General features: G+C 39.0%; 1 protein-coding gene across 1 annotated transcript in view; it reads right to left on the minus strand.

The window, feature by feature from the left end:
* Window positions 1-13547, minus strand: part of GREB1 (growth regulating estrogen receptor binding 1) — an 81602-nt gene that overhangs the window by 23897 nt on the left and 44158 nt on the right. Inside the window, exons 18-21 of the mRNA XM_065401075.1 lie at window positions 13192-13307; window positions 12290-12489; window positions 10956-11045; window positions 7072-7685 (exon numbers count right to left, since the gene is read on the minus strand). Of these exons, the coding sequence (XP_065257147.1) occupies window positions 7072-7685; window positions 10956-11045; window positions 12290-12489; window positions 13192-13307 (1020 nt within the window). The remainder of the gene's footprint in view (window positions 1-7071; window positions 7686-10955; window positions 11046-12289; window positions 12490-13191; window positions 13308-13547) is intronic.

Here is a 13547-nt window from a genome sequence, read left to right on the forward strand (position 1 = left end):
CATGCATTGCTGTGCTTTTGTACAATTTACTTTTGCACCTGATTTTACAAAGGGATGGGCCAATTACTCTCAGGCAGCAGATAGTTTAACCCAGGGGTAGGCAACCTATGGCACGTGTGCCAAAGGCGGCACACGAGCTGATTTTCAGTGGCACTCAAACTGCCCGGGTCCTGGCCACTGGTCCGGGGGGCTCTGAATTTTAATTTAATTTTAAATGAAACTTCTTAAACAGTTTAAAAACCTTATTTACTTTACATACAACAATAGTTTAGTTATATATTATAGACTTATAGAAAGAGACCTAAAAATGTTAAAATGTATTACTGGCACGCGAAACCTTAAATTAGAGTGAATAAATGAAGGTTGCCGACCCCTGATTTAACCAATGAATTGTCCTATCATCTTGCGTGTGAACTTTACTGGACACAATGTTAAATAAATAAATAAATAAATAAATAAATGAGCAAGCACCTAAACACAGCACTTGACAAACACTGGGCCCTTGACGTTAATGTGGCTCAGGAAGAAATGTCCATCTTGCAGGGATAAGAGCAGCTTTCATAAATCCTATTTGCACTTTGCCTTCTTTCTGTGTAATTCAACATTAAAAATTACACTGAAGACAACTTGATAATCATAAACAACAGTTGTCTCTTCAGTGCTCGGGCTTACAAATTAATTATAATCCTGATCCTGCTTCTATTGAAACTGTACAGTTTATTTCAATGGGAGAGCATGAGGCCTGATAATAAACTGACAGCAGTGCAGATCCTGCTTTCCTGATGTACCCAAGAATCCAGTTGCCATGAAATAACTATACTGGAGATTTGAGGAACGTAAGAAATGTAGGGTTGAGTCTAATGAGAGTTGCATTATTTTAAACAGTTATGGAATAAATGTTCATTTCACTTTACATTTAAAAGGAGGTGGCTTTGAAGCTAAAACAAGTCAAAAAATAACATTTGTTCTCTTTAAAAATGACAAACAGCAAACTGGAACCTGCACTTCCTACTAAATCAGATTTCTCTCAGAACAGTTGTTAACCTTGGAACTGATCCAAGCCCATTGATTTCAATGGGAATTTTTTTATTGACTTCAGTGGGTTTTAGATCAGGACCCTAGAGCTGAAAATAATAGCTATATTATAGTGACTCCCTGGGTCCATTTATTTGTGAATCAACTAAACAAAAATTTCATATCTTGGAAATGATCCCTCATCTAATATTTCATGCAAATGTGTAATTGATTGTGTTTAGTTCCAGGAGAGTATAGTACCTACATCGTCTCTCAGATTTGGGATTACTTCTATGTATCTTTATCAGAGCTTTCATTTCATCTGAAGTGACACTTGGATTTCCATTAAGATCATCAGTATTCTGTCAAAATTGGGTGAATTTGACAGATTCTCAGTTTGAGAATAATTTTATAGACAGTTTGACAGTAATAAGGTGACTCTGTAGCTCAGACATATGCCCCTCATAGCTGAAATAGACAGGATCTCGTTACCAAGTTCATTTTGATTGAACACAACTCCCTTAATAGGACAACAGCTTTCCATTCATTCAGTCAACTGTCAGCTCCAGAAAGCAAAATTTTAGAGCTAATGGATTTGCAACGTGACCTTCTCAGTAAATGGAGCTGCCCGCAACACTTGTTGCTGATAACATTCGTTTTTACATATAGCCTCCCTATCAATCTAAGTAAATAAGATACCAAATGGGGTAACTTTGCCTAAAAGAAAGTAGAGGTATTTTATGACTATCAATAACCTCCAAAATGTGGCAGTGCCCAGTGCCTTCTTAGATGAGATGTTTTGAGTTCCATACAATCTTTTATCCACCTTGATGTAGAACACTTACTCGGTTTCTTTTTCTGTCTACACAAAGTAGAAAGAGTGTAGTCTGATGCAGACAGAACAGACAAGGCCTTGGAAGAAAAAGGCTCAAGAAGGGAAGGAGCAAAACTCTCAAGCTTTCAGATCATTTATGAAAACTGAGATGTGTGGCACCAGCAACCATTCACTAGTCTGATTTCTGCTTGACATTTGCCATGATTTGGGACATGAAAAACTGGGGATACATTTACATTCCAACCTTTTAATCAGAATGCCATGTGACAGTATTTACTACTTATGATGACAACATTTAGGAATGAATCTGAGTTGAGGTTTTCCTTGCAAGATGCTCAATGGTGGGAAGGCCCAATTTTTGTGTACTAAAGAGACACATGTATAAAGTACGATACCTGCTTAAGGGGAAAGGCAGTCCTGAGATCTTAGCCAGGATATTATTCTTTCCATGGATATCTATGGTAAACTGAAAGCAGGTGGTCCTTCTGTCCAGCAATCAGAGGGTGAGATTCCAGTCAGCAAAATGGTTTAAGTGCTACCATTTTGATTTGTAGAAGAGACATTCAAAGTGCTGTTATAACATGTACCATAATGGGTTCCCCTTTTTCCACTGGTTTCAGACACTGCACAGCAGGATGATTGACAGGAATGGCTCTCAGATATCAACTCCTGTGGTACAAGCCATCTGATTGACCACTTTCTTATCATCTCTACTACTAAGAATGTGCTTCCAAATCTTCACATTTAAAAAAATATGGCAAATGGAAAAACACTGCTATAATTTTTTCTAATCCAGTTTCCAGGTGAGAGAGTTCTGAACAGACCACAGCAGTGGTTCTCAAATTGTGGTCTGTGAAACACTTGTGGTTCACAGAAAACATGCTGATGGTCTACAGATGGTGCTGGCTCTTCTTTTTTCCACCTGCTACATTGCACTAAAAGACAGCTAACAATAGATACATTAAATACTTACCTAATATTATTTTTGCACGTGAGCAACTAGCTCTAGAAATCTGAGATGTTATCTGTGAGTGGTAGGGCAGGTGGTGTAAGCAGTCATGGATGGAAGGTTGCCCTGAAGACAATCTTTCTTTTAGGCTGTGGTTCACACAAGAAACGCGTTTGAGAACCCTGTATCACAGAGTCGTTCACAGGACTTAGACTGCTTCCACACTTATAGAAAGTGCTGTTTTCAGGGTACAAAAACACAACAAAGAAACTCAGCAATAGCACGAAACCTCTTGCATGTAATTTGGGAACATAAAAGAAACTTTTATTTCTTCAAAAAAAACAACACTCCAAATTTCAGTGAATTTGGTGGTCATGGATGGTATTATATTTGAGCACCCTGGATGATGAATTTATATCCACAGACCTGGTAAACTTTTTCACAGTAGTGCATATTTATCCATACTGCCCAACCAGTGTCTTAATATTTTTCTAGAGAGATCACCCCAGGGATGAAGCAGCAATACTATCTCCATGCCTTTTCACTCTTTGCCCTCTGCTAAGACTCCCAACAAGAAAGATAATTGTTTCAGTGGGTTTCTTAATGTGGACACCTGTCTACTGAAAAATGGACTGAGTCTACCAACTCCTTTCACGTGAAAGGAACTCTTGACAATGGACATGAAGATAAAAAAATTTCTAGGGCAAGTTGACTTCTTTCCCTCATTAATTTCCAAAACCATTCCCAGGGGATCTGAAAGGCAGTCAGAGTAGATCATTTCCAATTTACACAAAGCCTTTATGCTATGAACCTACAAATAAATCTTGAGACAATCCAACCCAGATTGTTATCCAAGAATGCATTCAAGTATAATCAAAAGACTATAAATAGCTTGTTGAAAACGCTTTGGGGCAAAGATAAAATTGAATAAAGACAATCTAGACGTGCAGGTCACCAACCATAGACCTTGGGAAGAATCCATACTAAGGTAGGACTGTGGGATGCCATAGAAGCATGCAGCCTTCAGGACCACATGCCAGAGGGTCTTCTTACCTCAGAGCTAAAAACAATGGTGCAAAAGGATGTATTAATGAAACAAAACTTGAGTGTATTTCTTTGAGTGCCATAGGCTGAGAATCTAAGGTGGGCGATGGGTGGGAAACAAGACTTCTTAGAAACCGGAAGGAAGTACCAGGAATAGTACTCTGGAGACAAGTTAAAGTAATGGTCCAGTGGCTCCATTGAATGGGGTGAGTGTTCCAGATTTAGTAGGTTTGGAACTTGAAGCATCTTCTCTCCTTCCTTTTATCCTTAGATTTGTCTTTCTGGATATAAGGCAGAAACTGTAAGAAATGCAGAGGCACCCTGCATTCACTAAGGATTTGGGCTCACCAGATAGGGTGAGAGAATTTCTCCCCATATTTCATTCAAAAGAAGCAAAATAAAAGTCTGCTGAGAAAAATAAGTATTGGGGTTAGCTAATGGCAAGTCTGTTTTGCCCCTTTTATTCCTGTGTATGTATTCAGTCCACTGGTTGATGTCTTTACATGCAGTTTTTATCATTAGTTTATTATTGGTATTGTGGTATTACCCGAAGGCCTCAGTGGAGATCAAAGCTCCATGGTGCTAGGGGCTATACATATCTTGACTGGAAGGTAGCCATATAGAAAACATGTTAGCCAGCCTTGGAGGTGTTATGTATATGAGGGGAAGGAGGAGAATTCCTGAATGCTAAACATTTTGGCAGTGATACTTATAGTTTTGGTTCACTAGAGTGCTTGCTTTTTCTTAAATTGACTTCTTATGTTGTATGGTACGATAACAACAACAACTTTCTAGTCCCTGAAAGGATTCAGGGATCCAATTCAGAGATCTTTCTCCAGCTTAATATTCTGGCTGAATTGTTATTTATACACTTAGAATGGCATTTCTAATAGCTGATCTCTATCAGCTATTATGAACTCTGGCTTTCTGTGGTTTTAGTCAGTGGGTTAATGTTACAAAAACTGGAAATCTAAATCTTTGCCTTAGTTTGGATTTGTCTTTAAAAAGCTCAGACAAGATATTATGGTGTCAAAATCTTCTGCTGATTCCTCTTAATGCAGTAGGTAGCATAACTCCACATATAGTGCAATGGTTATGAAACTAGCCCATGAGCAGAACACACTTCTGGAAAGAAAACTGTTTATTTCCAAAGTGAGACAGGAGCTCACATTTGCTATATGTTTTCTTTCACCTTTCCATTAGAATAGACGCGATACTACCATACATTAAGCCAAAAGCAACCAACATACTTTCTTAACTGTTCTGGAGGTTTTTAGAATATATTCTCTTTAGTATGTTTGGGGTTTAGACATTAAATGGAGCTAAGCAGCCATGTTCCCCAATATACCCCTAAAAATGAAACATTTAATAAAATGAAACATTTAATTCCTGATTTCCTCCATAAAACATTCAGTATGAAACAGGTGTGTAATCAGGAAGAACTGGTGAGTATGCAATAAATAAATGCATGGAGAATATTTTTAGGACCTGATCCAACGCTCATTAAAGTCAATGGGAAATTGTAGGTCAGAACCTTTGTTCTGGAGACAGTCAGAGAAGAGATGGAGTTGTAGAACAGACAATGTTCTTCTGAGGTGAAATTCACCTCTGTGCAGAGGGCCAACCTTAGTCCTATGTACCACTTAATCCCTCAAAATCAAACTTGCACTCATGCCCCAAGAAGCAGACAAATGAATAAATAAGCAGACTATATTTTCTGCATATATTTGGCCAATGACACATACCATATATGTGTTAAGGGCCAAGTTCTATCCTCAGATGAACACAGGACTCCCACTGACTTTGTTGAGAACCACAAGCATACATCTGTGGGCAGAAATCAGTTATCTTATGGCCAAATTAATGGCATAGTAATACAAACTACTACATATGGTATATTTTGTACCCTTATTGTAGCTTTGGGAACCATAACTTTGAACTTCTTGATTTTTAGGCATGCAAAATTCCAATCAAAATTACCTCAATATATGTTTTTCTTGGATGTGGGAACATACTAGCTATCTGTTGTACAGTATATCAGTTTTTACCTTGTCTGTGTTTACCACATATTCATCTCTTTTGAACACTTATTATCTTAATTCACAGCAAACATTGAGAGTTTTGATCATGGAGATGGAGAGCAGTGAAGAGATGTTCTTCAGTGATCCATCTGGTACCCTCTATACATTTATAGCAGCACTTGCAAGTGCCTACATACTTCAAATACATAGAGCCAATTCATACTCTTACTTACCCCAGTGTGACACCATCTATTTCAATGAATTGCACCTATTAAACTGGGAGCAGAATGTGGTCTTTTCTGTACTGAGACCTCTGCAATACACAGGTACAGAAGAGTGAGTGGCAGACTGAACTTTGGCTTTCTGTGGTTTTAGTCAGTGGGTGAATGTTACAAAAACTGGACATCTAAGTCTTTGCCTTAGTTTGGATTTATTTCGAATTTCTGAGGGCTCTATGCAATATTCTCTCTGTGGCTATGGTGTTTCCCCCATGCCTGGCATGTTGCATAAAACTTCAGTGGAACATTAGAACTTTTAGTATATAGTATATGCATTGAATTGTAGAGACACTATGCTCATAGCTGCATGCTAAATATTCTTAGGGCACTTAAGAGGGAAAAGGCTCCCTGAAGTCTTTACCTACTTCCAAGTGTCCTTACAAAGTCATTTGAAAACTCTTGGGCCAGAAGTTCTGCTGTCTTTGTTGAAGTGGATCAGTCCCTCTTGTATTTGCAACAACTTCTATTTCTCTCCAAACCATGAAGAAAATGGCTGACTGCCAATTTCACACCCTAATCAGCTTGACCATAAGAAACTGACCCTGGGTGGCTATTCAAACTTTATTTAAAATTTAACTCCTATTAGTCTGTAACAAGCTGCAAGGGACAGCACGGTGTGTAAAATGTATTTTCAAAGAAAAAAAGAGCATCATTTCCTTAAAACACAACACTAATTGTATAAAGATTGACAACAACAAAAAGATATCACTACAACTTAATTGTCCTTGCCTCAAGTTAACAGTGAAGAGAGGAAGATTATTTAACTAAGGTGGATACAGTAATAAAAACATATAAGCAAGGTTATTTTTCACCAGTGAAAAAAATCAGTTAGCTATGAATAATAATCTCATTAACCTAGCACTTAATGAGATGAAGACAAAATTAATCAAAATAAAACAATGATAATAATACCCTCTTCTTATTACACACCTGAGGTGGCCCACTCAGCAGCAGCCTCCTTGGGTGAAAGGTGTCCATTCTGCCCTCATTTCTATTATTGTAGTCCATATGGATTGGTTTGGGAACTGTCCACTGGCGATAGTATAGAGACTGCTCCGTGCAGGTCATCATTTTACTCATGACAGGGCGGAAAGAACTTGCCCACATCACAGAATGATAAGGCAAGAGGGAAGATGACTTGGGAAGTCCGCTGCTGTCAGTAGAAGTAATAATGTCATACACCAGCTTAGGCAGGAAAACAATGGGGGGCTGTTTTGATGCTTTAGTCATGGAGCACTGAGACGTCTGCAGGATGAAGGAGTTGTGAGTAGGTGCAGAAGAAGAGGAAGAAGAGGAGAAAGGTGATGACGATGAGTTGATGGAAATTTGGGCACTTTTTATGTTCTGTTTTGAATCCAGCTGTTCAGCTGCAGCTGGCAAGTGCTTGCTGATCACCGTTTGCGCCCCCTTTTCTACTTTCTGCCTTTGCCTTTCGCAGTTGTTTGCGTTGTCTTCAGTAGTGCTGCTTAGGACTTGGTGGGGTGATTTTGCTAGGTCCCCTGGTGTTGCTAAAGGAGGAGACGATTCAATGCAGAATGCTGCACCTAAAAGCAAAATCTGTATTTCAACATGGGGTAATGTGATTCTTCAGCAACTATGTTGAACCACAACATTTCTATTACACTTTTCATTGTCAAACCACAGTAAACAATATATAATGCAGACATCAAAAGCTGTGAGTCCAGATCTGCTCCTGTTGGGCCAAATTGTGTTCACCTAACTCACACAGGTAGTCTTATTGAAACTAACGGGAGTATTTGTATAAGTATTTGGGAGTATAAGCCCATGCGAATTTGGAATACTAAAATACATGGCAAAGCTCCCATTGATTTCAGCACTGAGCCTTATGTTTGTTAAATTTTCCATTTCTTCGAGAAATGTAAAAAAATATAACTTTAAAAAATGTAATAGTCACAGGTTATTTTCCCTCCAACTATAACAGTTTTAACATAGGCATGATTTTGATCCTAAATGTTCTACCGGAATCCCATTAACATTACACTTATCAGCCTCCTGGAAGGTGAGGGCCTGATCCTGAGAGTTGCTGAGCATCCCCAACTCTCAAAGATTTCAAAAACGAGATGCAAATGATCAGCAGTTCTCAGATTAGCTTTTCAAATCAGTCCATTTGCCGAGGCACTGATCTCCATAGCACTTATTGGAGTCTCCCCGCAAGCAATAAAAAAGAAAAGAAAAAAGTGATTGTCAGCACTGATATAAACAAACACAATCTCATAAAGTCAAGTAGACTTCAACCATCTAATCAGGGCATGCACCAATTTCCAAGAAAACAGCTATACAATTCACACTCCAAAACCAGAGTTCCCATAAACCCATTGCCTAGATGCCCATGACATCATGCAGGAACTCCACAGATTATGCCTACCAAAGATAGACACAATCTCCATGAGACATGGATCAACGAAGTTGGGGAGTGTTCACACTAAAATTCACAGATCATGCTCCCTTACACCACACCCTATTCCACAACACCCTCTGTCATGACTAGCTATGGGGGACCTTTTAAGTGTGAACTCCATAGTTTCTGGGAGATCCAAAAGTGATGTACAATAGTTACGTGCTGTGGTTTCTTTCTTGACTTTCTATTTTTCCAAAACATATATGAGGGATGCCCACTTGCTTTGTCCCCATGAAACAGGAAGAGACATCCCAATTGCATACTCCAAAGCAGCCAATAGCAGAATAAAAACAATGGTAAAAATGTCACCAACAATGTGAATACATTTTGGACTTAGAACTACTGTGACAACATGCCAAAGACCTGTATCCATGTGCAAGAACTGACCAAAGAGATTTTCTTTAACAAACAGATTCAGGCTAACAAAGCCAAAAGTGGCATCCTAGGGCAGTGGAGAAGAGATCAGCAGCCTGACTTTGAAGAACAGTATACATTTCAAAAATTAAAAAATTTGGTGCTTTTCCATTTGTAATGGCAACTGTGCCTTATGGCAAAATAATTCACAGTCAGAATACTCATATAGCTGTGGTGAGAACAATAATTATTTGGAAATAACTTGAAACATTTAATTTTACAGCTAATGCAACATAACATGTTTTGTGACGTTACATGAAATTGTAATCTTCCACATAAATATTTATGTATTTTTACTGAAGTATGATATAATGCATATTGCACATTTTTGTTCTGATCCATTAGTCTCCACCCATAAAAAAAACATACAAATTTAATTTTTTTAGTACCTCCTGACATTGCTTCAAACTTTTACTCCTGGGGGAATTCTGCACCACTGCACACATGCCAAATTCACATCCCCCCACAGCTTTTTTTCTCTCCACAGAATACTGTAAAACATTCTGCCAGGGAGCCACTGCAATTACACCTTTTGCCCATCAGGGGCTGTTGTGGCATCAAAACAGAGGGCAGACAGCTCATGAGCCAGAGCAGCCAGCCACAGAGCCGTTGAGAGCAGAGGCTGCTTTTCTCACAGCGATATACCTGGGGTTCAGAAGAGCTATTGGGAGGGACAGATTAGGGTAGAGGCACAGGAGCTAGTGGGATGACAGCATTGAGCCAGAGACTGAATGGGAGTGGGCTGCCGCTGTAGGGACACATGGAGACTGGGGGAAGAAGGGTGCAGGGAAAGGGAGGGACAGGGCAGATGTGCCCGAATGAATAGGAAAGGCTAGGGGTCAGCCCAGGTCTGCATGGAAGAGGCTCCCCAACAACCCCTTGTCCCCCGCCCCTTCTCCCCCCCCCCCCCCGCGCAAAAAACCCTGTTCCATACTTCTCCCACCCACACCTAACAACACTCCAGGTTCACTCCCAGACTGCCAGAAATTAATTCCCCCTCCCTCAGCTCCTTCATTACCCCTAACTCCCCCAAGCCTTTGCACTGCTTCTGAGGGGTGTAGGAAATACATTTCTGTACAGTAGTTTAAATTAATTATTACTCAAAGTTCTGTATTAATATGCTTAGTAAGGAATCTATTTGTCAAAAAAACATTTCCTGAATCTTTTTTGTTGTCTATATTGTTACAGACACACTTGCTGACAGGTATTTTGAAATAAATTACCAAAATAATTGAAATTGGCATGATTATTTTGACAAATAAAATATGCAGAATTTTGCAGAATTTTAAAATATTGTGTGCAGAATTTTAAATATTTTTGGTGCAAATTTTTTATTTTTTTTGGTGCAGAATTCCCCAGAAGTAAAACTTGAATGGTCTGTTCTTAAACCAGTTTTCAGATTGAGAAGAAAGACTATATATTGAATGTATAGGGCAAAGTATTGACAAAATACACTCATTTCTAAAAGGAACACTCTACACTGAAAAATTTGTGAGCACACATTCTAGTGCCCAAAAAAAGTTCATGAACATTTTTTCAGGCAAAATTTAGGACGGTCCTTTGAACATACAGAGGCAGGTCCTTAGCTAGTGTGAGTTGTCATGAGTTCACTGGTTTCAAATGGAGCTCTGACAATTTCCACCAGCTGAGGATCTGCATCTTGGTACCTGTCATAAAAATATTAAAGAACATTTCTGTTGATACAATACTGCTGTATAATACAGTGACCCCGCTCGCAGATCGGTACAATGGTCTATGCATTCATGGACCAAGCATGAGGCAATCTCGTTATTTTTTTATCTCAGAAGTAAGACTCTTGAAAGCTCCGATTTTTAAAAATTTAATTGTTAGCAAGTTCATTAAAACAGGTTTTGCCAAAAAACTAATGATTTGTGTCTTTTATTCTTCATTTGCCAGGCTAAATGAATTGCCACTTTTACATCCTAAATACCACTTGAGAAAGATTATCATAAAGTCTTACTTGAAGCTTTTGAAGACAGAGATGAAGATGCAGAGTCATGGGAGCGTGATCTCTCTCTTTTGACAGGACTTCTCTTTTCTGAAGTGGAGCCTGTTTCATGAGAAGAGGGAGGATGGAGGAGAATTACAATTCTAAAGACCAATTCTCTGCTATGGCCAAAGTGCATAAAGTGAAGGGATGCTGGGCAAAAGTGGCTTAAAGCTCATCTAGGTGCCCTGATTCAGGTGCTGTTCTGAGTGTGGCCATTCTTCCTAGGCTATGGTGGAGCAGCCTAAGGACTGTTCTAACTTTGGCTGAGCTACAACAGCCTCTGAGAGCCAAAAATGCAATGAAGAGCTGGCATAGTGCAGAGGTATCTCGGCCGCATTCCCTCTTTGCTAGTCATGCCTCCTCTTCTTTGCTATCCCAGCAGCATGGAGGATGAGTGACACAGTAGCCCCTATGTTGGTACTACCAGGTGACCACCCTTAAAATGGGATTTTAAACCAACTTCACAACCAGACTGTACCTTTCTCTTTGATAACAATATAATTTCATCCCCCTCTCAAAATACATCTTTCTGTTAATTTTCGCCCCTATTCTGCCTCCCTTATTTGTGCTGAATAACACCTTATTCAGTTGAGCAGTCCCTTTAATGTGACCTTGAGCAATCACTTATCCTCTATCCATCTTGATTATCACTTCAAAAGTTTTTTTCCTCTTACTTAATTGGCCTCTCAGAGTTGGTAAGACAACTCCCACCTGTTCATGCTCTCTGTATGTGTGTATATATATCTCCTCAATATATGGTTCACTCTATATGCATCCGAAGAAGTGGGTTGTAGCCCACGAAAGCTTATGCTCTAATAAATTTGTTAGTCTCTAAGGTGCCACAAGTACTCCTGTTATTTTTGCGGATACAGACTAACACGGCTGCTACTCTGACACTTATCCTCTCTGTGCTTCAGTTCCCCCATCTGTAAAATGGGTAAAAAAATGACTTTTCAAGGGTTCTAAGGTTCAACTAATTAATGTTAATAAAATTCTTTGCATTCCTCAGTTGTAAGACACAATATATAGGAAGTACAAATAACATTATTTGATAAGTTTAATTCCAAAAGTGCATAAACCATCACTGTAAATTCAAATAATGTCTCCCAATCTTTTGCAGCTCCCCATGCTACTGATTGCTGTATAATTATGTATTTACTGTTCCGTTCCTTTTGACAGTGTGCTTTGCACTCTTAAAGGCTAATGTCCATCTCACTTAGCTGAAATTTATGGTATTAGTATTTAATACACAATTGCTGTTTGAATACCTTTTAAGAGAACTGGCACTACACAGGTTCATTTACCTTCTGTCACTATTTCTTCATCTTCATTATCAGTACTGCTCAGTTTCTCTGGGTCACTCTCCAACACATCATTCACGACCACCTTCTCCATGTGGATTTCTGAGCTAACAAAGTATGCTGCCAAGCCAAGCTCTTGCTCCAAGGCTGTTCTTACTAAGCAAGAGGAATTTATTAAACGTAGGTCACAATATCTCAATGATCTGGAAAGAAACCAAAAGATACTATGAAAACTCACGGTATTCCACACCTTTGATTGTGTTTGCAAAAGAAATAATGAGGAATTTTGTCATTGCCTACTTAACTGATGTGTGAGATAGTGACCCATTGATATCACTTTGTTCTGTCTTTCAGTAAATTCACCACTATATTGTGTCATTATTATTACTTTAAGCAGTATAATCTAACGCATTAGGCATAAATTTAGGAGACAGATTCTTCAGAGTTCTAATCCTGGCTCTGACACTTACTTTCTCTCTACTCTAGGGATGTCACTTAACCTCTTTGGACTAATTCATAAGCAGGCGCAACACTGATGTTAATGGGAACTGCACCTGCCTACACCAAGGGTTAGTGGGATCTTTTTGTGTCCTGGTTTCCTCATCTATAAAACAGGAATAATTGGGAATGTTGTGAAAATGAAAGACTGCACCCCACAGCTCAGCCTCACAACCATTACCACCAACCTACTACACCACAAATGTTCCACTTTTTTGAAATAGAAACTACCAAAAATCATCCTGTCACTCACATTTCACCAGCCTTTGCACCCACAAAGGATTATGGGACACAGCAGGTCACAGAATGATTTTTCAGCCATTTGAAGGGCGCAGAGAAAAAGGAAGTTGTGAGCCATTGGGAATGAACAAATGTCATGGAAATATTTGTCAGTATTTCCTTCCTACCTTGGCAAGGCTTCCCCTTGGGGGTCCATTCCACTAAATATTAATATGCAAGGCAGACCTTCTAATTCCAAATAGGTCTGTGGCCTCCACTCCGCATCTTCAATTTTCTGCCATATCTGTCATAGAATATAAAAACATTGGTGGGCATATTTATATGGCATAATTAAGAATGAAGAAACAAATGATTTATTGTCTATTGTATGGACCTAATTCTGCAGATGTTCCACAAGAGAAATCATTGCAGGATCAGGCCCTAAACTGAAAGGTCCTGAGTTGCAAAATGGTCTTATCTTCTTTCAGAAGTTTTATATCAATAATAAATTGCCCCATAATATGACTATATATCAGAACTCTAA

This window comes from Emys orbicularis, chromosome 3 (genome assembly GCF_028017835.1).
Source record: "Emys orbicularis isolate rEmyOrb1 chromosome 3, rEmyOrb1.hap1, whole genome shotgun sequence".
Taxonomy (NCBI): domain Eukaryota; kingdom Metazoa; phylum Chordata; order Testudines; family Emydidae; genus Emys; species Emys orbicularis.